General features: G+C 52.7%; 1 protein-coding gene across 1 annotated transcript in view; it reads right to left on the reverse strand.

The window, feature by feature from the left end:
- Positions 1–20390, reverse strand: part of GPSM1 (G protein signaling modulator 1) — a 95272-nt gene extending 74882 nt beyond the window's left edge. Inside the window, exons 1-6 of the mRNA XM_056860209.1 lie at positions 20170–20390; positions 19776–19911; positions 18289–18431; positions 17709–17832; positions 16593–16708; positions 14280–14435 (exon numbers count right to left, since the gene is read on the reverse strand). Of these exons, the coding sequence (XP_056716187.1) occupies positions 14280–14435; positions 16593–16708; positions 17709–17832; positions 18289–18431; positions 19776–19911; positions 20170–20390 (896 nt within the window). The remainder of the gene's footprint in view (positions 1–14279; positions 14436–16592; positions 16709–17708; positions 17833–18288; positions 18432–19775; positions 19912–20169) is intronic.
- Positions 20391–24122: the final 3732 nt, after the last annotated feature.

The raw sequence follows: 24122 nt of genomic DNA on the forward strand, positions 1-24122 counted from the left end.
TCACCCTCACACCAGCTTTCATGAAGAGAAGCGCACCTCTGCCGAAAGCCTTGCCAAAGTTCTGGATGAAGTTAGGGGACTTAAACCAGCACCCCACCCCGGATCCACAATAAGCAGCTCCACTGGTGTGGGACAGACCTGGCAACCAGACTGAACCCTGCTGAGTCAGGGCTGCCCTGAACGGCAGGCAGCCATTCAGCCAGAGACATCCCCACCCCCTAACAGTGACCCCGGAGCAAGTTTTTGTTTCTGTGAGCTCTTGACCCATCGAACCAGAAATCACCACAGAGACAATCAGATTCCAAGCAGATGGCTTTACTGGTCAAATAGGCAATACAGTGCATGGAAGGCAAGATGACAGCTATGGCTTGTCTTGCCCGTTATTTGGAAATATAAGGCAGAGAAACGGCGGGAGATTACAAAGCATAAACAGAGCATTATTTCCCAGGGGTGGCGTTCCCAGGCTTTGGTATGTGTAGCCGTCCTTGAGTCTGGACGGTTCAGCAGAGAAACGAAAGGAAACATCTAAACCGAGATAACAGCATGACATCCTGCTCCCCTTAAGTCCCCCTCCCATCCGGCAAGGGGGCTGGTCTGTCCGGGTAGGCATTGTGAAAGGCGTTGACGAGTTTGGGGGCGGAGACATCACGCGCGCGAACCCACTCGTCATAGGCAGGGGGGAAGTGTTTCCAGCGGATCAGGTATTGCAAGGCCCCATGGTGTATGCGGGAATCCAGGATTTTGGAGACTTCGAAATGTTCCTCCCCCCCCCCCCCCACCATTATGGGTTGTTCAGGAGGCGGCTCCGGGTGCCATTGTGGGGAAGCAACATGGGGCTTTAGAAGGCTGACATGGAAAACGGGGTGCACACGCCTCAGAGTTTTGGGGAGAGACAGTTCCACCGTGACAGGATTTATGAGGCGGGTGATGGGAAATGGGCCAATGTATCTAGCACTGAGCTTATGGCAAGGACAGGTGGAGCGCAGGTTCTTGGTGGAAAGGTATACCAGGTCACCCACTTGCAGGTCCATATTTGGGGAACGATGCTTGTCAGCCTGCGCCTTGTATTTGCGCTTGGCTCGGTCCAGGTTGCTAATCAGCCAGGGCCATGTTGTACGGAGGGTGTGAGCCCATGAGGCAATGTCGGCATCCCCCTCCCCCTCTGATCCTTCTACAGGGGTGATAGGACCGAAGTCCTGTCCATACACCGCATAAAATGGGCTGAAACCTGTGGATTGATGTACAGCATTATTGTAGGCATATTCTGCAAAAGGCAACAGTTCTACCCAGTCATCTTGGTGGTAATTGACATAACAGCGCAAATAACATTCGAGTACAGCATTGACACGTTCAGTTTGACCATCCGTTTGGGGATGGTATGCACTAGACAACCCTTGTTCCACCCCCACCAATTTGAGAAAAGCTTTCCAAAACTTAGCAACGAAACTACTTCCGCGGTCGCAGATTATCTTGCGCGGAAACGAATGTAGTCTAAAGACATGTGACACGAAGAGGCGGGCCAACTTCTGAGCGGAGGGGATCCCCGCACATGGAACCAAATGTATTTGCTTAGAAAATAAGTCAGTGATAACCCATAACACCGTTTTTCCCCCGCTGAGAGGGAGATCCGTCATAAAATCCATAGCAATCACTTCCCAGGGTTTGCTGGGTATTTCAAGTGGTTGCAGTAGTCCTGGGGGTTTGCCTTGAGATCGTTTGACCGTGGTGCAAACAGGACAGCTGCGAATGAAAGAGTCAATGTCAGAACGCATTCCCCCCCACCAGAACTGCCTGTGCAACAGGTGAAGGGTCTTTAGGAACCCAAAGTGTCCAGCTGTTTTTACTCCATGAGCCAAATGTAAGACTTCTTTTCGGAGCGTTTTGGGCACGTATAATTTCGAGTCTTTGTACCAACAACCTCCTCGTTCGATTACACCGGGAGGCAGGGTTTGAGCGGAGCGTTCCATTAGGCATTGTGCCCGAAGGGAATTTAAGAAAGACTCGGAGACGGGAACCCCTTTTTTACGGTGGAAGCAGGAGCAGATATGGGGGTCGACGAGGGGGAAGCGCTTACGTGCGGTGGTGCACTGACTGCAGGCGGCTTGGCGGCCGGTTGGGTTGGAGGAGTTGGTGCGTCGGCCACTGTGTGCTTCCGTTGTGGGGGCAGTGTTTGGGATCAGGTTTGTACAGCCAGCACGGGTAGGGCTTCTCTTTGTGCGGGCGTAAATAAAGAGTCTGTTGGCCGATCGAGTTTCACCGGGTACTGAGGCAGTCGGGAGAGAGCATCTGCGAGAACGTTTTGTTTTCCAGGGACATGCTTCAGGACAAAACGAAACTGAGCAAAGAAATCCGCCCAACGCTGTTGTTTCGCGGACAATTTATGGGTCCCCGTGAGGGCAGCTAGATTTTTGTGATCGGTCCAGACTTCAAAGGGTACTTTAGACCCCTCCAGGAATTGTCGCCACAGAGTAAGTGCATGGTGAACGGCCGATGCTTCTTTCTCCCAAATGGGCCAGTTCAATTGGGAGTGCGCAAACTTCTTTGAGAAGTAAGCGCAAGGGTGAAGGAGACCATCTGGTCCTCTTTGGAGAAGGGCCCCTCCCATAGCCACGTCGGAGGCATCGACTTGCACAATGAACATTTGATTCGGGTCTGGGTGCCGTAGCACGGGCTCCGAAGTGAAAAGGCCTTTGAGTGCTGCAAAAGTGGCCTCATTGATTAGAGTGCGACCGCAACCGGAGTCAATGAGTGCCTTAACGGGTAGTTGGGGACCACCTTTATAGTGTTGTAAAACTGCGTCCACGTAAACGGTGGTTTCCACTTCCTTCACCTTGGTGGGAGCTTTCGGTTTAGCAGGAGATTCTGCAGGGGTCTGTGGAGACGCTCCACTCACCACAGACCGGAGCCGTTTTTTGACAAATCAAGGGGGGTTTCCAGGTTCAAAGCTGGAGGATCCCATGGGTTCTCTTCGTCAGAAGAAGGAGAGTTGTCCCCCAATGGGGCATTTGTAATCCGGGACCCGGCGGGGTCACTCGATGTAGGAAGGTTAGATGAGTCCTCAACGTGAAGTGCAGAGGGTGTGGGTCTCCCTGGCGCTGCGCTGCGGGTGGCCGCGGTGCCTCTGCGTTGAGGTCGTCCTCGAGCTCGGGTTGCCATGCTGGGGCGAAAGGGTTCAGGGCGATGTGGGCAGACTGCCGCAAAGTGGCCCAGTTCCCCACAAGTGAGGCAAGCTCCTCTTTGAAACCGTGTTTCGCAATCCTGGGGTAGACGCGCGGGCTTCCGTGGATTGGGGAGCGGTGCCTTGGGCTGGGGTTTTTGGACGCTTTTCTCCTTGTTTCTTTGGCGGACAAGGGAAATAAAGCGCCGGCGGCTTTCCACCTCCTCGGCTAATAGAATCCAATCCTCGAGGGTGTCGGGATCACCCCGCATATACGACCAGTTCAGAAAGTCAGGGTGTAAGGCTTCCCTGAAATGGTGAATTAGGGTGGCTTCGGGCCAGCCCACAATTCTGCTTGCTAGTCTCTGGAATTCATCGGCAAACTCTCGAACTGGAGTAGAGCCTTGTCTTAGTTGTAGAAGCTCCGCTTTGGCTCGTTCCCCCAGAAAGGGGTCCTCAAACCTCCTCCGTAAGGCAGTCATGAAATTGTTGAGGGAACGGATAGAGCGGGATCGGGTGTCGAACTGGAGGACCATCCAGTCGGCTGCTTTACCTGTCAAAAGGGAAGCCACATAGCGAACCCGGCTGTCCTCTGTAGGGAAGAACTGTCCTTGTTCTCGCATATAGCTGTCTACCTGATGCAAGAAACAGGGCAGGGTTTCGAGAGATCCATCGTAAGTAGTTTTCAATTTGAGTTGTTTCCAAGGACCGGGCATGGGTTGGCCCGGTTGCACGGGTGCCCTGGGTGCAGGTAAAACGGGACCTCCGGGAACCAGGGGTTGAACAGGCACATTAGCGGGTGGCTGGGCTGGCACTCCCTGTTGAACCGGTAGTGCGGCCCCCTGTGGAACGGGTTGTGCCGGGGTTGTCAGGGCCTGCTGTAACTGCCTGTTGTCCTGAAGCAAGCGTTCCATTAGCTCCTGGAGTTGATCTACACGGCCAGATAGCTCCCGATTCTGAGCTCGTAACAGGTGAACGTCCTCACCCGGGCCACCTGTACGATGAGGTTTGCTTGTCCAAAAACTTGTGGCCCATTGAGAACTGTCCCCATACAAGTCCTCTTCCTCAGACTCCTCGGAGTCTTGGCGTCGTTCTGCGAGGCGGCGTGCGCGTTGGGTCGTGCGTGACGGGGCAAATACCGGGGAAAACGACAGACCCAATGGAGGACAGCTCCGTACGGAGTCTTTGGGGCGGCCGCCTGTCCGCGCCCGATCCGCAGCCAATTGCTGCTCTTTGTCCCTTGCGGCTTGAGCCTCGGCTTCCGCCTTAGCCGCTTCAGCAGCTTCCCTATCCGCGAGAGCCTGTGCACTTTCAAGTCTCAGAGCGGCAGCTGCGGTAATGTGCGGTAAAACTTCCGTTTTCAGGAGCGTGAGTAGGGGGTCGGGCTCCCCACCTAACAATGGTTGCACTCGGACCGCGACCGCGGGTGCATCGGCCCCGAACGTCGGGGTCAAACGTTGAGCCAAGGTGGCTATCGTGGTATCCTTTGTACAATCCGCAAAGAGGAGGGCTGTCTGGATAGCGATCCTCTTGGCTTCAGCTTGACAGTCAGCTGCATTGGGTACCAAAGAAAAACCTGCCGGTGCGGCTCCCGCCATGGTACCTTCCCCCCAGGCGACAGGACGCCTTAGAGCCGTGGATGAGAGAGTCTCACGGGCAATAAGCTTATCCAATAAACCGGTTAGTATTTGTAAGTCCTCAGTTGCCAGCCGGGCATCATCCAGCAACTGATCAAAATCCTGGAGGTCTAAACAAGCATTAGTATCCTCCGACGTTAACATCCAGAGAACCCTCACTAGAGATCGCCACTGCGTCTGGACCAGTCCACTCAAGCGGCAAACCTCTGAATTAGTCCTAAAGAGTTCAGCTACTATGTCCCGTAGGAGGGTAGGATCCTCTGAGGAGGACTCCAGGTTTCCAAGAAGCAGTAGTCACGGTTCACTCGGAGAGCGCCCTCCTAGCTTCCATCCGAGTGGCAGGCGAACCCTCCAGGGCTCCAGCCTGACTAAAGAATCGATGAAGAAGAGATAGCTCTTGACCCATCGAACCAGAAATCACCACAGAGACAATCAGATTCCAAGCAGATGGCTTTACTGGTCAAATAGGCAATACAGTGCATGGAAGGCAAGATGACAGCTATGGCTTGTCTTGCCCGTTATTTGGAAATATAAGGCAGAGAAACGGCGGGAGATTACAAAGCATAAACAGAGCATTATTTCCCAGGAGTGGCGTTCCCAGGCTTTGGTATGTGTAGCCGTCCTTGAGTCTGGACGGTTCAGCAGAGAAACGAAAGGAAACATCTAAACCGAGATAACAGCCTGACAGTTTCTCACATATCTTCTTAGCATAGTAGCCCTGCTCAAAATAAAGCTGGAAGTGGAAACTGGAACCTTGGAAGTCGAAAGGCCAAGTGGCCTGCAGTTCTTCCAGTTCCACTTGGCCACTTGAGATAAAAATACAGGTTTGTCGTGAGCAAGTGGACCTTTAAGAAGAATGGGCATGGATTGAGGCCCAGTAGCTCCCCTGTTTTTCTTGCGTGACACACTGAAATGGTTAGGGAGGCCCTTTCCCCAGGATGATGACAAGAGAGAAGAACAAAGGCTCCTTCCCCTAATCCTTCCTGTCTCTTTAGAGAGAGATGGCCTCAGCTTGATCACCATGTCACTGGAAAAGAACAAGGGATCAAAATGGCCACCTTCCCTTGTTGTCACTGAGATGCCCCAGATAGGGGCAGGAGACAGGACTTCCTTGCCAGCTCCTCTGGGGCCGGGGGGAGTGCCTGCTGGAGGACTGACAGAAATGGGGTACGGGGACGCAGTCAAGTGAAACAGCCTCAGCTCCTCCTCAGACAGCATGGTGTCCTCCGTGTTCAGCCCAGGAACTCTCCACATCTGGCAGATACGCCAATTTGGAGGGGAAGGATGCATCTGAGTGACCTCCTGGAGCTTCCGTTGCATTCAGCCCTCAGACATCTGAAGAACTTGATGGACCAGGAGGCTCCAGGAAAGAAAATTGTGCTTCCAGAAGCAACAAAGAGGGTGCCACACAACTTCTCCCCCCACCCAGCCCCAATTTGCTTGGCTTTCTCCCCATGGGGCTACAGGAGCTGCCAATAGAGCTCCCCAAAATGCAAATCCACTGCAGGGGGGGTGTTTCATTCTGCTTTGGAGATCTGTGGTGACTTCCAACCCCACAAGCAGAGGCTTCCCCCAGACATTCCTGCTGGGAGCAAATACTGTGAAGTGCGGACAGCTAGACCCTCCCCCGCCCCAGTTGTGTCAGGATTTAATGCTCCACAAGAAGACTCTTGTGCCACTTAACCCTCCAAGAGGGACTGATGTTACTCTTGATAATACCTCTTCAGGAGAAAGTACAGAGCACCCCCTCCCGGGCAGGGAGCATTTGGAAGCCTCAGAAGGTGATTCTACATCCTCATGTGTCAAATAGCACAGGTCCCATTTAGATAGGAGGAATTTTGTGCATAGTCCCAGGATAGCCCCCCCCCATCAGTTCTTTAAAAGGGTGGTAAACAGGTCTGTCCTGACAGATCACCCCCCTCCATGTTTCCTGGATCTAGCAGTCCCAGAGGCCAACGCTCCAGTTGCAGCTCTAGAACCTCCATACTGAGACCTCAATGACCGCTTCGCTAGAGCAGCATATTTATGGGGGGAAAACAGGCAAGATCAGGGCCTGGAGGGTCTTCTGGCTGCCACACCTTCTGATTCTTCTCCCACTTAAGCAGGCCCACTTGGCATTGCCTCTTCCTTTTCTATCATGGCCCCTGCCAAGGTGAGGGGGCGCTGTCCTTATCAGTTTTAAGGAAGCGCTCTGTTGTATTTGTGAAAGTTTTTTATGGTATTTAACCTGTACGCATTTTCTTGGAGGTAGGATGGAGATGATGGGGTTTATTGTATTTTGCATGCTTTTTAATTTCTGGAATTATAAACTCTCTTCAGCTCTTGAAATAAGATTTTTGATTACTATAATAAAGGTTCAAAATAAATTTGCCACCAAAAGAAATGTTTTCTGTGACTTATTTTTCTTGCATTTAAGCCTTTCCCCTCAGTTTGGAAGCTAATTTGCATGGACATCATGCTATGCGCCCCAGATAGGAAGGGAGCTCCAGACATTGAGGCGCCAGCCTGCCAATCAGCTCTTTCCACCAGTCCTCGGCAACACTGAACTTCTGAACCTGAAAACCGATGGACAGCTCGGCTCACAAAGGCCTGAAGGATGGGGGCAACCACTTTGCAGGCCCATAAAATTGGACCCCCTGTCCGAACATTCACCAAACTTTAGTGACCGTGTAAGGAGAGTCCCTTGCAGCCATGCTGAAAATTTGTTGACTCTCCCTGCAAAAATGCCCCCATAGGAGCTTCGGGGGGAAATCCCCATAGACTATAATGGGCCCAATTTTTTCAGTAAACCCAGAAATGAGCGAATACCCATATTTACCAGTATGAGTAATCGGCTTATTCTGGGTTTACAGAAAAAATTGGGCCCATTAAACCCAAACCTGAAATTTACCAAATTGTTTTTTTTTGCACAACCCTACTCCAGGGTCATCTAATCCAACCTCCTAAACCAGTGGTTCTCAACCTGTGGGTCGCGACCCCCTTGGGGGTCGCCGCCACTGTCCTGGGACAGCCCCCATGCCGGCGAGGAACCGGCCGGCCGACAGCCGGAAGGAGAGAAGCAAGGAACCGGAGAGAGAGAGGCGAGAAGAGAGGTGAGGAACCGGCTGACCGACAGCCAGAAGGAACTGGGCTGCAGAGACACGGCGGCGCGCCGCTGCACACCAGCTGTAGCCCCGCCGCCCAGCTGAGAGGCGGGCGGGCCTGCCCTGGGCGGCGGGGCTACAGCTGGTGTGTGGCAGCGAGCCGCCGCATCTCTGCAGCCCGGCTCCTTCCGGCTGTCGGTTGGCCGGCTCCTCACCTCTCTCCTCGCCTCTCTCTGGTTCCTCACCTCGCCTCTCTGTCGGTCGGATGACGCAGCGGGATGTGTGGGAGGCCGAGGAAGCTCCCCTGGCTCGGCCCGTTCAGGTCTTGGAGGATAAGAGGGCGCCTTGAGGCCGCCCGAGAGTCCCCCCTAGCCCTCCCCATGTACGTGTGTGTGCTCGAGATCCCCAGGCCGCTCGCGAGTGCGTGTGTGTCGGTGGGGGGGGAGCCTCCCTCCCTCTCTTTCCTTCCTTTTTTTCTTTCTTTCCTTCCTTCCTTCTTACTTCCTTTCCTTTTTCTTTCTTCCTCTTTCTTCTTTCTCTCTCCTTTCTCCCTTTCTCCTTCCTTTCCTTTCTTTCTTCTTCTTTCTTCCTTTCTCCTTCCTTGCCTTTTTTTCCTTTCCTTTCATCCTTTCTTCCTCCCTCCCTCCATCCCTTCCTTCCTTCTTTCCTTCCCTTTCAAAAAACTCTTCTAACATCCCTGCCTGCTTCTCTCCTGCTCTGAGCTTGCCTTTTTCTTTCCATACCCTGATCCCTAGGGTTGCCAATTCCAGGTAGAGGAATTCTTGCATATTTTGCGGGGTGGAGCCTAGGGAGGGCAGAGTTTGGGGAGGGGAAGGAGCCCAGTGGGGTATAATACCATAGAGTACACTCTCCAGGGGAGCTGATCTATGGCATCTGGAAATCAGTTGTAATTCTGGAAGATCTCCCCACCAGGAGGTTGGCAATACTACATATTTATTTGCTATTTATTTGCTCAAAGACAAGAAACAGACTAAATGTTGAGGATGACATGACGTTGGCTTTAACAAACACTCAGCCAGATGCAAGCACAACCATCACATTAAATATTAATTAATTATTTAATGAAATTAGTTAATTAAATATTATGTTGGAATTATATTCTGAAAAATCTATTTGTATTGTGTTTTCTTTATCCTATTGAAAATCATTTATGGCTTTATTATGCAAATGTCATTTATGGCTTTATTATGCAAATGTGGCGGGGGTCGCAGGTTACTTGGCAATTGTAAAAGGGGGTCACGACTTGAAAAAGGTTGGGAACCACTGTCCTAAACAGTGCAGGAAATTTACAACTACCCTCCACTCCCCCAGTGACCCGTTCTATGCCCAGAGGAAGGCAAAAAACCTCCAGGATCCCTGGCCAATCTGGCCTGGAGGAAAATTGCTTCCTGACCCCAAAATGGGGATCGGCATTTCTGTGGGTATGTAAGAAAGGGCCACGAGAGCCAAACACTGTGTCCTGGGTCGTCCCCAAGTCCCGACCCAGGACTTCCCCGGCTGGGCAAAGACGGGCCCCACGCCCCACTCACCTCCAGGCCCGAGGAATGGACAAGCGGGGAGATGTGGAGGCAAGGGGCCGGGCCCCCGGTGGACGGCCACGGAGTGGGGACAGGCCAGAGCTGCACACTCCCGGCCGGCGTGTCAGGGCTGGGAGGTGGGGGCAGGAGTGGCCTGGGGTGCAGCGGCGGCTCAGCGGGCCAGCGCATGGACGCCGATAGCCCCAGCATCTGGCTCCCACAGCAACAAGGGAGAGGGGAGTCAAAGAGGGATGGCACAGCAGCAACGGGCAGGGGGAGCTTCAAGGGGGACGTTGACGGGCCCCAGGGGGGAGGTGACTCTCGGGCAGGGCGGCCCGTGGGAGGACAGGCCCGGGAGGGCACCCGACGGGCCGCACAACCAGGCCACCGGCCGGAGAGGAAGGGGGCGGAGCCGGAAACAGGCAGAGCTAATTGTAAGTTCGGGAATGGTGGAGGGGGTGGGGACACACAGGCGGTGAGGTAGAAAAGGGAAGAGAGAGTGGAGGCCGAGGAGGAGGTTGTCAGACATGAGCAGACGGCAGCAGCTGGGAAGGCTGCAGCAAGGCACGCTGGCTGACACGGCAGGCGAGGACAGCACAGACTCGCCTGCCAAATGGTCTGAGGCCGAGGAGGCTCCTCCAGGGTGACCAGTAGGCGGCACCACCTGGCCAGGGCCCCAGAGAAAGGGCCAACTTCGTCACTTCCTGCCCTCCCTCTCATGATCTGCCTACGTCAGGGGTGTCGAACTCATTTGTTAGGAGGGCCAGGTATGACATAAATGTCACTTGGTCGGGCTGGGCCATGTGTACATAAATAAATACCATAAAATGTAATGCCAGATACTGGAGATACAAACTTTACAAAAGACACAGGCAAAGTCAATTAATAATATTGTTTTTTTACTTAAAACACAAACAAGTTTACAACAATATCATTCTTACAGTATTTTCTTTTATTTAACAGTCTTATTGTTATTTTGTAAAGTATATTTATATTTTAAGTAAAAAATAACGTAAAAAAATAATATAATTAATTTGAAAGTGTCTTCTATGAAGTTTGTATCTCTAGTCCCTGCCATTAATTTTGTTAAAAAATTTAAACCAGGGGGGTGGCTGCTTTGGCTGATGAGCTTGCAGCAGACTCACCAGCCCAGATCTGGACTGGGGGAGGACTGGCTGCCTTGACTGGTGAGCCTGCAGCTCTCTCCCAGTCCAGAAAGACAGGGAGAAAGAGAGCAAGAAAGAGAAATAAAGAGGGAGAAAGAAACAGATAGAAAGAGTGAAACAGATGGGAGGGAGGGAGGGAGGGAGGGAGGGAGGGAGGGAGGGAGGGAGGGAGGGAGGGAGGGAGGGAAAGAAAGAAAGAAAGAAAGAAAGAAAGAAAGAAAGAAAGAAAGAAAGAAAGAAAGAAAGAAAGAAAGAAAGAAAGAAAGAAAGAAAGAAAGAAAGAGGGGGAGAAAGAGGGGGAGAAAGAAAGAGTGGGAGAAAGTGGGGGAGAAAGTGAGGAGAAAGAAAAAGAGGGAGAGAAAGACAAAGAGGGATGGGGGAACGATCTTGGCTGCACTTGCTGGGTCGCTCCGCCCGTGCGCACCATGGGAGGGGAGGGGGAAGGCGGCGGCACCACTTTCCCACCCTGCCACTGCTGGAGTATCCCACGTAAAGAGGAAGCCCTTCCACTTTTTGGCCCATGGGGCGAAGAGCAAGGACTTAACCCCCCCCCCACTGTCCGATCCAACCCCCGGGGGGGGGTGTCTCGGCGTGTTCGGTGAGAAAAAAGCACCAGGAACAGAACCAAGGAAGGGGGCAGGTGAAGGAACCCGAGGGGCGCCGGTTCCCCCCCCATTGAGCTCCATTGTCTGATGACCCCCCCTGCCCGACTCCAGCGCTTTTATTCACTTGGCTGCCTTTGTGAGGAAGTTCTGCCCCCCCCCCACGCCGAGCCGTTTCCTTGACAGCCCGGCTCCCCCCCCCTGCGCTGCCTTTTCGCCTGGCATTGGCAACAAGCAGCAGAGGGGGAGGCACCTTTTGGTCTGCCTCCCCCCTCGGCCGGCTTGCCTCCCTTGGGGTGCGGCTCCCTCCAGTGCAAAACCAGCCCCCAAGCACCACAGGCTTGCAGGACCACCACTCACTTGTCCTTTAGCCACCCGGCCAAGCGCCTGTGTGCCCCGAGGGAAAGGAGGAGGGAAACCGGGCTCAAGCCGCCCCCTCACAGACTCTCTCTTGCCTGGCTGGCACAAGGAGTCGAGCCCTCAGCGGCACCCAGCACAGGGCCCGAGCAGTGACTCCAGCAACCAGGGAGGAAGACGGCTCCAGCAACCAGGGAGGAAGACGGCCCCCGCCCTGCCCTCCAAGTAGGGTTGCCAGGTGCCCGCTGGTGGCGGGCAAACCCCCAGCAATTGACCCCTCTGCCTGCCGACCACCTGAGGATCGGCGGGCAAATGGGCATGCGCACGTGCATACCGCGCGCATCTCTTCCGGTTTAGAACCGAAAGTTCCGCCTTGCAAGGGGCCTTATACCTCTTAGTTTGAGTGGCAAAGCAGCCCTTTACCACTCAAACTAAGAGGTAAAGGCCCTTTGCGAAGCGGCACTTCCGGTTCTAAATCGGAAGTGACGCGGGTGCGTCGGCACACACACACATGTGCGCTTATACACAAAAGCCTCTCACCGGATGAGAAGAGGGACCTGGCAACCCTACCTCCAAGAGCCCGGCTGCTGCCGCCCCTGGAGGCAGCCACACAGGCCCTTACCCAGACACCCCCACATCCAGTCTGAAGAAGCCACCTCCCATGGGGCCGGCTCTGCCGTGACCTGCAGACAGGCCTCGATGGCAGCAGTGAACCATGGCAAGCGAAGGAGAGCTGCGCTCACCACCAGGCCGGCTGCATTGCGCGAGTGTGGCACCCTGCAGCTCGCCAGCCAGGCAAAGGCCTGCTCCGCAACCCCCCCCCCCGTGGGGTCCTCGAAGGCACGGATGGTCCCCCAGCCACTGCCATGGGAGGCAGGTCCTGCAGCGACGAGGTGTTGGCAGGCGTGACAGGGCAAGTGGAAACGGCCTGGGGAGATGTGCTTGTTTGTCAGTGGTCCCATTCAATTAACAGGACTTCCTCGCAAGTAAATGCCCAGGACCGTGGGCCTGCTTCTGTGTCTTGAATGAATGCAAAAAGAGCAGTGAGTTTGGCTCTTTTGGCGGGGGAGGGGGACAAAGACGTGAACGACTTCTGTGGCCCCGGGAAGCTCAGAAAAGGTCGGGTGGGGGGGAAAGGGGGACTAGCTGCCTCAGCTCCACGGGCCGTATAAAAGCACTCCAGGGGCCAGATCCAGCCCCCGGGCCTCATGTTTGACACCCCTGGCCTAAGTTCACAGAATCAGCCTTGCTGTCAGATGGCCATCTAGCTCTGCTTAAAAACATCCAAAGAAGGAGAGCCCACCACCTCCTGAGGAAGCCTGTGCCACTGAGGAACCATTCTGTTAACAGAAGTTCTTTCCAATGTTTAGCCGAAAACTCTTTTGATTTAATTTCAACCTGTTGGTTCTGGTCTGACGTTCTCAGACAACAGAAAGGGCTTTACAAGTAAGCCCTTGAAGCCCCTTTAGTTCAAACGCCTCTCTTCTGAGTTTCCATGGCCTCCAGAGTGAATTCTCCATCAAGCCATGCTGCGTGGAGCAGACCGGGATCCCGGGGAGCAAAGGCCTCCTGCTCTCAGTCTCAGGGAAAGCGGGGCTAAAAGCCTCCAGAGTAACAACAGCAGGGGCACACTCAACCAGAGGGCTTATGTGGAAAGAGGATGCCAAGCATTTTCAACCCACTGGAAGGAAGTACATTGATTATCATGTTCTGCCAAGGGAAGTCTTGGACTACTCTGGGATCAAACAATTTCCAGAAGAATACAACTTGACCTGATATGAAAATGTGCTTCTCACAAATCTGAGTCAGCATCAACTGAACACCAAAAACATGGGCAGGATTTGCCAACTTCTATTTGTTCCCAGAGAGAAATGGAGGCGCTGGAGCCACTTGAAGCCTGAAACATTCCTATTGTTTTATCAAGAAAAGAAGCCCCTGAATAAAGGCTCTCTGGTCTGTGTAACCTCACAGTGAGGGGAGGAGGCATCGTTTCCCACCTCCGAACCTTTCTCACAATGGCATGAGCTCACTGACAGAGGCCTCTTCTCTGTAGGGTAGCTTCAGTTCCTGTCAGCCTTTTTCTAAGTTCCAGACCTCATCTGAGCAAGGTGATCATTTGGGTCCTAATTTTGGTGAGGCAATTATTTGGCTGCTGGTCTGGGCATTCTTCCCAGAGGAGGACCCAGAAGAAGCCAGCTAGGATTCTGGTCACCACAGACACCAGTCCCCAGAGCAATTCTGCACCATGCAAAGCCCGGGTGTCCACAGGCAGCTGGGCCCAGAGCATCAGCTGATGGGGGCCTCGAGCCATTCGCCCAAGCACCGCCAGCCTCCCAACAGCAGAGCAAGAGTCGTCAGCAGCCCCCATCCCATCACAAAAGCAGGCAGCCGGGGGGAGGGGAGAACCACACAGGACCAAATCCTCCTCCCTCCACAGGAAGGCAATGAACCCATTCCTTTGGGAGAACAACCTAGCCGCCAACAGGGGAACACGCCCAAGGTGTCACAAGAATGAGAGGGACACAGAGGACATCTGTCGCCAAAATGCACCAAACACCAATGTTTCTGCCAGATGGCCGAAGGACTGGATGCCTCTAATTGAAAGGATCCCTCATAAGAAATATTGGGGGGGGTGGGGGACTGGAGGTGGTTTGCGATGATCTCCCATCCCCTAGTAGAACAGAGACATACAGTCAAAAAACAAAAAACTAAATTTGTACACTATCTGGTATTTCTCACCTATCCTCAAGGTCCTGGGCAATCGCCAAGTGCTTCAGGTGGTATTCTATGGCTCTCTCGTAGTCCTGCAGGAGGGTGTATGTGTTCCCAAGGCTATAGCAAGACTGGGCCTCCACGGCTTGGTCCTGCAGCTGCCTGGAGAGTTGTAGAGTTTTCCTGGATGAAAAACAGACACGATGGAGGTAGTGGAGGAAAGGCAGCCAAGGAAGCTAGAGCAAACCCCACACACACACACACACCACTGTGGCAAATGCTGTCTGGTCAGCGGACTGAAAGAATGGTGGAAAGGGAGGGAGGAGGAGAATTACGCTGGGGGAAAAGCACCCCTCTCCTTGCATCAAAGGGTGACTGAGGGCGGCCAGTCCGAAGGGGGGGGGACTCCCCCTCTGACACAACACCCTCCTCTCCGGCCAGGCTCTGTGCCCAGCCTGCTAAAGGGGATGTGCCCAAATCTAAATGACAGCCAACAGGCCGACTGACCCTAACGTACACCTTTTCAGTATTCAAGTAATTTGCTCTTAACAAAGCTTTCTTCCTCCTCCTGTTTGGAGACAAGTAATTTCAGAACTGGCAGGTGGGGACTGATATTCTGAAAACTGTCCAACAGCGAGTTGTCCAGACTGAGAAGCCAGCTCGGATTCAGCAGCTTTACAGGCCTCAGGGAACCCTCGGGTTACGTGACCCCTGGTGAGCGGCAGCTGGGAGACCAACTCTGGCCATCCACAGCAGAGATGCTAAAGGAGGCCAGTGGCTCTGTCCTCTGAGAAGCTCCCACAGTGATGAGAAGGCAGGTGGGTCCCTTAGGTGGGTCTCCAGCCCAAGGCCCTCTGGAGGCTGTAAAGCAGCTGCCTCGGGGCTTTGTGCTCCTTCTGGAGAACCTGCTTCATCTTGTGAAGTCTGTCAAAAAGATATAGCTACAAGAATTTTCCCTTCCGGTTTGCTAAAGGAAAAGTAAACTTGGAATGCATTCACACAACTCTACATCAGTTTGGGATTTTCTCATCTGAGGTCAAACATGAATGAGTGAACTGGGCACCACCACTTCCTCGCCACCAGGAGGCGGCACGCAGCAAGCGGGAGGTTTGGAGCAGGAGGGAGGTGGAGAGGACACAAGATTTTTCCTGAAGTTTACGTTTTTCTACAGCAGGACCATGGAGAGCTGGTCATTCACACAGTGAAGGACAGAAGTGCTCAGACACGGTCGACACAGCGATTGCCGTATCCCACTGAGGCCTTCTGGGATGGATCACACCTGTAAAAAAACAGTTTATTCCTATGGGGGTGCTGCCCCGGGTGAAAATGAAGCAGGGGGCTTGCCTCAGCCCTGTACATGGCATGCACGTGGGTGTGCAGTGCATGCCCCGGCCCCACTCCTGTCTGCATGAGTTTGCCTCACGTGAGCACAAACTGAGTATACATGCAAGGGAGGGGGCAGGACCCACACATTCACCACCCCTGGCCCTCCATGCATACCAGCTATATAAGTGGGGGATGGGGGGTCCAGTGTTCTCTCTCCACCCACAGCATGGGAAAGAGAGAGAGTTGTTCTTCCAGACAGCTAGCACCGGCCTGAATGATCGACTGCTGCAGCCGGCCCACGTTCACCTCTTGCCCAGAAGGACTGGGGTACTCGCTCTGTGCACCTGTGCTGGAAAGCAGAGCCTCATCCCAGCCTAACTCCCTGCCTGCTGCCCACCTCCAGGCCTGGCTCCTGTTCTGGCCTCCTCTGTCTCCACCTAGATTTCAGATGTCCAAAGAGCAATCCTAGTTGCAAGAGGCTAGGGAGACAAGAGTCCCTAGATGCTCTGGCAGCAACCTGGAGTAGGGAGATTCATATGCCACTGCTTCCCCCAACAGACCTGTACATTTGTGAGAATACTTGTCTTCTTCTTGTCCTCTTCACAGAACCCAGAGTTCTGGAGAACACATGAACACACATGAAGCTGCCTTATGCTGAATCAGACACCCCCCCCCCCCTTGATCCATTGAAGTCAGTATTGTCTACTCAGACCAGCAGCAGCTCTCCAGAGTCTCAGGCAGAGAGGTCTTTCACATCACCTACTTGCCTAGTCCCTTTAACTGGAGATGCCAGGGATTGAACCTGGGACCTTCTGCATGCCAAGGAGATGCTCTACCACTGAGCCACGGCCGGTTCATGCTTGTAACACAGATAGGTCCCGAAACTGTGTTGAAGGGCAAAAATATACAGCTGCTCCCATAATTGCAATGGACTATATTAAGTCAAATCAGCCCAACAAATGGTTCAATCAGAGCAGCCTAGCAGAGAGCTAGAAAAGGGTGCCGGCTGCTTACCTGTAGTACTCGGCAGCGATGTCAAACCTTCCCAGGAAGATGTGGGCGTTGCCCAAATTGCTGTGTGCTCTCCTTTCAGCAGCCTTGTCCCCAAACTCCTTGGCAATGGCAAGTCTCTGAAATGGATGAAGGCAGACGGCTTCAGCTGCAGTCACAACATCTGCCAGTGAAGCATCTTCCCTACCCCCCACACCGCAATACACGCACAGCAGCAGCAGCAAACAGCAAAGCCACTGAAGCCCCACACAGCCAAGGCCCGGGGGGGGGGGCACTCAGCACTTGAAAAAGGAAGACAAAAATTCTGTGCCAAGGAAAGCAATCACTCATGCAATCTGGAGAAGTGCTCCAAAATTAAGCTGGTTTTGCATAAAGTTATTTTGCTTCTAGCAGGCATGAGAAAAGAGCTAAATGGGGGAATTGTGGGGGGCCCTCCCCACCTAGAAACCTTATTCACTTGCTGCAGATATTGAGAATGCAGCGGGCATTTTCTCTACGTACACACAGGCCAGAAGCACGCCTTGTTCACACGAATGCTCATCCCAAGACTACTTTGTGTCACAGAGGACATGCAACCCTGATAGCCCCCCCCCCCCCCGACAGATGGCCAGAGGGTCCTTTTCCCCCCAGCGCTGGGTTGGCAGGGGATGTCCAGGAACAGGGCAACCCCTCAGGTTGCAGCTTCTCCCCACAACTGCACACTCATCTGCCGGGGCGTGGGGGGGGGGGCACAGGATCAGCCCAGTAGCTGATCCCGAAAGCTCAGCAGCAGCACCGGCCCACCAGAAGATGGGGCTGCAGGACACACCCCAGCCTCCATCCCGACCTCCGCCCAGACTCCTGGTTTGCTTTTAAGTCTTGAGCAGGGCCCATCCCCAAGCTACTCTCAAGGAAATTAAAAAAAAAAAAGCTCTGTAAACAGGAGGGATGAATATTTGCTTCAAAAAACATCAGGTAGTGAGGGTAAACAACCAGTAACTAGACTACAACTAGCAGTGGGGGGAGGGCAGATCACTGAAACAAAGAAGCTTCCAGAACTTCTTAGAAATACTTTTTGTCAGGCGAGTGTGGGGTACAAATGGAATAAAATAAAAATAACAATCAGTTACCAGGCCTTACCTGTTTATGGAAAACAACAGCTTTGCTGAAGTTGCCGAGCAAATATTGGGTGTTGCCCAGATTGCCATATGCCCGGCCTTGAGCAGCTCTATCTCCCAGCTCCTTCACCAGAGACAGGTTCCTCCTGCAGGACACCAAGAAGGGAGGAGAGGTCGTGACCCACGTGTCCAAAACAGAGCAGAGCGCAGCACCAACGGTGGTGAGGCCGGCTGGGGCCGCCACCCGCCCATGGAGTGAAGACCGCTTCAAAGGCAGCAGATCTCGGCACATTCGGCAGGCCGTGTCAAGGGCATTTGGAGTTTTTATTCAAATCAGTACATTTTGCTTTCGCCACTAGTTGGAGAATTAAGAAATGGGACTAGCGGGTATCTCAAAACGGCATCTCAAGTCCCACCAAGCACTCCGTGAGGTTAGAACTGATTGCCTCCCAACCTGAGAAAGCAGCACCTCTGCTTGTTCCCCAGACGGCACCCTGAGGTGGGTCCCAGTCACTTGGCCAGAGACCCCACAGGATAGATCCTCTTGTTGACAGCCCTTCTTGCTCACCACAGGGAGAAGGGGTTGGTCCTCAACCACTCACAAGTAAAATGCGGACGCCTTTTCCAAAGTCTCCTTGACCTCCTGAGGGAGCTGCCCTGGCTCCTGCGGCAGGCTCCAAGACAGCTGCTTCCCTTTGGCATGGTACACGTTGCCAATGTTGTATAGTGCTCTGGCCTCCCCTACCTAAACAAACAGAAGAGTTGCTCAGCTGGCTTAGCAGAAGGATGGGCTACACAGATTTTCATTTTAGGTTATCCTCACAGAAGGGCTGTATCAGGCTCCATCAGGCTTGAACCGTGACCTGCCGTGTTTCCAGGCAACCTCCTTCGCACAGCACCCACACGGGCAGGAAGGCCTAGCTAGTCCCAGGAGCCACTAATCCAAGCCCCGCTTGGCCATGGCCAGGTCCCTCCCACCACACGCTGACTGGGCTTGAAAACTTTTAAATGTCTTAAGTGTGTCGAATACTCAGACGGGGCCAGAATGCAGGTTATGACACTGGTTCCCCTAAGGCATAAGTAAAACCACCAGCTCCACCGACCCGAGTTAACCACTGGACGGATAGCATTTCCCTCAGTGACACATTTGGCACCAGAGGCGGGCCTGCAAAAGAAGCCAAAGGGGCCCTGACCTGGGATGTCTCTAGAGAACGCCACAAAGCAGGAGAACACTTGAAGGAGACAGATTCTCCTGGCAGCTACTCTGGTGAAATGTGCCAGATTCCAGTTTATGATGTGTTGTTTTCATTGTTTTACTAATTATGGGTTTTAAATGTTACTGATGCCCAGATTTTTGAACCTGTCTTTGTTAGCTGCATCAAGCCACCTCTTGGAGAGAAAAGTGGGATTTTAAATAAACCAACCAACACATAATGTGGGTTTTCCCCCCTTTACCCTTGTTTCTTGAATCAGTAATTATTTTACTGTGCCATTGTGTTTGTATCAGCAACTGGTTAACTGCTACTTTTTAGTAATGATATTTTATATATATATATATATATAAATATAAATAATATATATATATATATATATATATATATATATATATATATATATATATATATATATATATATATATATATATATATATATATATATATATAAAAAATGTCTTGTTCTGTGTGTATTTTATTCTGGTTGGCCACTCTGGAAGCCCCTGTCTGAGAGGCCAGGTCAAAACCCATTCAATAGATGTGTGTGAAACACTTCCAGCTCTGTGCCTTCTACAGCCTTGCTGCTGCCTGGGCCCCCTCCCGCACCTTGGCCCCCGGGTCACCTCCAACCACAACCCTTCGGCCCCCCGCCTGCAAGACAGGTCAGGCTGGACAGGAAACAACCAGAAGGCCAGGGAGGGAATATGAAGCCCAAACCAAGCAGTCCTATCTATCGAGTGGGTTTATTTCCAGCTTCCCTCACCTAAGCAGACGACTTCCAAACACAACATTTAAGGAGTCCTGCTAGTTTCACCTAAGAGTTTGTTGTGGCATTTCTCTTGCCACGGTCCAAGGAAATGCATGGTCACCAGTACCTTATCCCCTTGCTCCTGAGAAATGTCCAGGTGCCTCTGGCAACAGACAACGGCTTCATCAAACTGCCCGAGAATTTTGAGCGTGTTGCCAAGATTCCCACTGGCTTTGGCCTCTCCGGTGCGATCCCCGATGGTTCTGTGGAGGCAGAAGACAGAAGCGGCTTCTAGAGAACAAAGTAACGACTGAGACCCAAAGCGAAGGAGTCCTAGAGAACATTCCCTCCCTTATGTGTAGCAGCAGCTGATCTTTGCTACTGCTCTCCTGGTATCCCTGCAAGGTAGCCCACGAGACAAAGAGCTTCCTTGGCCTACAGCAGCGTCAGCTCTGCACGGATACCAGAGATGCCGTTTTGTCCCTCCCGTTAGGAAGTGTTCCTGGATGCAGGGCACTTACCTTGCTAGTGTGAGATCATGTTTATGGTACTCAAGAGCTTTGGAGTACTCCTTCAGGTAGAAGTAGGCATTGCCCAGTTGGCTGTAGATGGCACTCAGTGTTTTCAGATCTTCCGTCCCCACCTGCACAGCTGCTTCAAAGAAGGCCACGCCAGCTCTGAAATCCTCAGCTTTGCAGGAACGTTCCCCTTCAAGGGCTAACTCCAAACAGGAAGCCTCCATCCTGCAGAAATAAACCAAAATATAATCCTAGTATCTAAAAACCTGGAAAATGATCCAGAGGAAAACCTCGCATGTTCTTAGTCTGACTTCGATTTGATCTTTCAGGGTAGGCAAAATGTTAAAATCTCCGCTTTTGATTCCTACACTTCATGTTTATGCAGAAAAATATGCAGCAAAGTGGGCAGTATTTCCTAAGGGCCGTTGCAACGGCAGGGCTGGAGAGGACCTGGCAGTCAGAAGCAGCTGCCTGACCCGCTCCCGTCTTTCATTCCATCTGTCTGCCACTTGTTATGCCAGGCATGGCACCAACCTGGACCCTGCCAAAGGATTCTAATTTCTGCATCAGTTAAAAAATAATAATCATCGGCTTTTCAAATTAAGACTAAAATTCTGCACTCAGTTCTGCATATTTACCATTGAACCAGAGGGCAGCACCGCTCTTTAAAATCAAGGAACAAAGCCTGCCGAGGGAAAACCAGCAAAGGGAAGTCCTGCCTCAATGTCCTTCTGGAGTTAAGCAATTTAGTAAGCATGTGGAAAGGGAGATCTGGAAGACATCATATACTTGGACTTTCAAAAGGCATTTAACCAGGTCCCTCACCAAAGACTCCTGAGAAAGTTTAGCAGTCAGGGGTAAGAGGACAGGTCATTTTAAGGATTAAAAATTGCTTAAACAACAGGAAGCCGAGTAAGGGACAGTTTCTGCAATGGAGGGAAGTGAGTACTGGAGTCCCACAAGGATCTGTATTGGAAACAGTACTGTTTACATTATTTTGGGATTGGGGCTAAGTAGTATAGTGGCCACGTTTGTGGACAATAACAAGATATTCAGGATTGTGAAAAGCAAAATGGATTGTGAAGAGTTACAGGAGAATCTATCAGAATTAGGTGAGTGGGCAACAACATGGCAAATGAAGTTCATACAGTGATGCACAGTGGAACAAAAAATCCTAACTTTAAATATATATGCTGATGAGTTCTGAACTGACTGAGACCAAAAATGAAAGAGACTTTGGGGTTATAGTGGACCATTCAATGAAAATGTCAACTCAGTTTTCAGCAGCAGTGAAAAAGACAAACTACATGTTGACGATTCTTATGAAACGGATTGCAAATAAAACAGCCAATATTGTAATGCAGCCCCAATATTGTATGGTGCAGCCCCAATTGGGATACTATGTGCCATTCTGGTTGTAGGATCGCAAAAAGGATATCGCAGAGCTGGAAAATGTACAAAAGAGGGCAACCAAGATGATCAAGGGGCTCATGCAGGTGTTCCTATGAGGAAAGGTTGACGTGTCTGGGACTTTTTAGCTTGGAAAAATAAGGCAAGGGGAAGGGATACAACATGTACATACATCTGTGCCATCAAGTTGCTACCAACTTATGCAAGGAAGCAAGGAGCTTTCAGGGCAGGTGAGAAGCAGAGGTGGCTTGACTTTTTCTGCAGAGACATCCTTGGAGGTCTCCCATCCATGAACCAATCCTGTACACTTTCTGAAATCTGACAAGATGACGCTATACCGGACTATCTTCCCTCCTGGGGAGGCAACAGAGGTTTATAAAGTTATGAACAGAGTGGAGAAAGTGGGTAGAGGGTGTTTTATCCATGTTCTGATTGGTTTAGAGGACCAACCATTGTACTCAGTGCTCACTGCAGAACAGCAGCCTTCAGCCCGTAAGTCAGGACTCTCTCTGCTGGGATTGCGAGCAGCTCAAGAGCTGCCATTTAAAAGGACCCACTGCGTAGGCTGTCCGGTTGCTTTGTACCCTGCCTCTCTCCGAATGCATGCTGAACAGAGCAGGACAGAGAGGTGAGATCCGTGGAGATGGGTCCTCACTGGCTCGGATGCTCACGTGCTCCTCACTATGGCCCACCCACCTCCTGGAGGTTAGCCTGTGTTTCATGTCCCCAGCTCCCTTGGGTCTGCTGCCCACGGTGGCGGCCCTGACGCTGAAGAGATGGTCACAACTCTGCCAGATGGCTTCCTATCATGTTCTTACTCAGCATATGGAGATAACAGACTTGATCACTGCCTCTCGGCCACTTTGTTCATGCAGAGCCAACCCCTTCCTTCTCTCTAAAAGTGAAGGAATAGACGATTGGTGGGATGGAGGAAGTCTGGGCAAGGATGAGGAGTTTTCCCAGCAGGCGAAACAGGCAGTAGAAACACCAATGAAATGGTTTGACTGTAATCTTCTGAAATTCGTTAGGGATAAGAGTCTGAGAAAGGCCTCCATTGACTTGAGAAAGGGAAACCTTAGCAAGCTGTAAAGGAAACCCTATTTAGGAATATTTTGATGAAACTTTTCTATTGGTGGGTAGCGCAAGTATGTGTGGTGGTGGAAAGGGCTGCCAAGTCGCAGCCAACACATGTCCCACTATGCAGGGTTCTCAAGGCAAGAGAAAAACAGAGGTGGTTTGCCATCATCTGCCTCTACGTAGAGACCCCAGTCTTCCTCGGTAGTCTCACATCCAAGTACCAACCAGGGCCAACCCTGCTTAGCTCCCAAGATCTGACAAAATTTGACAAAGGTCTGACAAAATCCCGGTCAGGGCACAAGTACAACATTCAGAAACACATATGCTTGTTTTGTTAGAATAATATTTTGTTGTTGTTGAGGAAAACCACCCCGAACACATAAGCTGTTTGTTCTAGTTGAAGCTCAATGGTTGTTCGGTGACAACCACTGCCCTCATGCAGTGTGACAAAACTAACCCCCCAAATATTCTCCACGATTAACTTGACTTAGAGATGGTTCACCTCCCAGGTATTTGCTTCAATTAGCCTGAATAACAAAACCACCACCACCACCAAATCATCCTTCAGTGGTCTGGTGCCACGACGAAATTAATCTGAAGGCAGTGTGTACCTTCTAAACAACGAAGCCGACATCTACCTGTGAGCTGCAGAATAATTGTGTTAAGGTCATCTCTAAAATGATGTTGAGGTCCTAAGTAACTAAGGCCCAGATCACCAAGGTGGTTCCCCGGACCGGCAGAGCCCCCTTGGCCAGATGCCCTGGGCCGGGCCGCCAGACCCGCTCCACCCGCTTCCGCCGGGCACTGCTGGGGATGGCTGCCGAGTGCCAGGAGGGCCTTCGCCCACCCCGGCTGCGTTGGCCGGACAGCCTCCCTTCCCCGTTGTGAGCCGCCTGGCCGCTTGGGCAGCCGTGCTGTGCACAGGTGGCAGGCAAGCGAAGGCCAGGGAGGGATGCCCGGCCCCGCCCTGCCACGGGGCGGCCTCGGCGGGGGCACAGAAGGGGCCCGCCCACCCCCGGAGCCCCTCGTACGGGAAGCGGGGGCACGGGAGGGCCAGGGGTGGGGGCGGGGCGGAAAGGCCGCCTCTGCTCAAGGACCGGGCGGGGGGGCGGGGGGGGCTGCTGGCGGCCCCCCAGGCTGGGAGGGCCTTCTTGCCAGGTGCCCTCTGCTCTGGGCACCGACGGTGGCGGCTGCCGGGGAGGAGGGGGCCGACAGCTGCCGCGTGGCCCGCTGCCCGCCCACCCGCCCGGGCCCAGCGGCGGCCAGGAGCTCTCCGCGCCTCCGGCCGCCTCCGGGCCCCAAAGCCCAGCGCAGCGCCCCCCCCCCCCGGGCGCCCGCTGCCCACCGAGGGAGGGAGGGAGGGAGGGCGCCGCCAAGGCCGGGCTGCTCCCCGCGGGCGTCGCCGCCGCCGCCGCCGCCCTGTGCCCTTGCGCCTGCCTGCCTGCCTGCCTGCCTGCCTGCCTACCTGG

The sequence above is a fragment of the Euleptes europaea genome, chromosome 14, assembly GCF_029931775.1.
Source record: "Euleptes europaea isolate rEulEur1 chromosome 14, rEulEur1.hap1, whole genome shotgun sequence".
NCBI lineage: Eukaryota > Metazoa > Chordata > Lepidosauria > Squamata > Sphaerodactylidae > Euleptes > Euleptes europaea.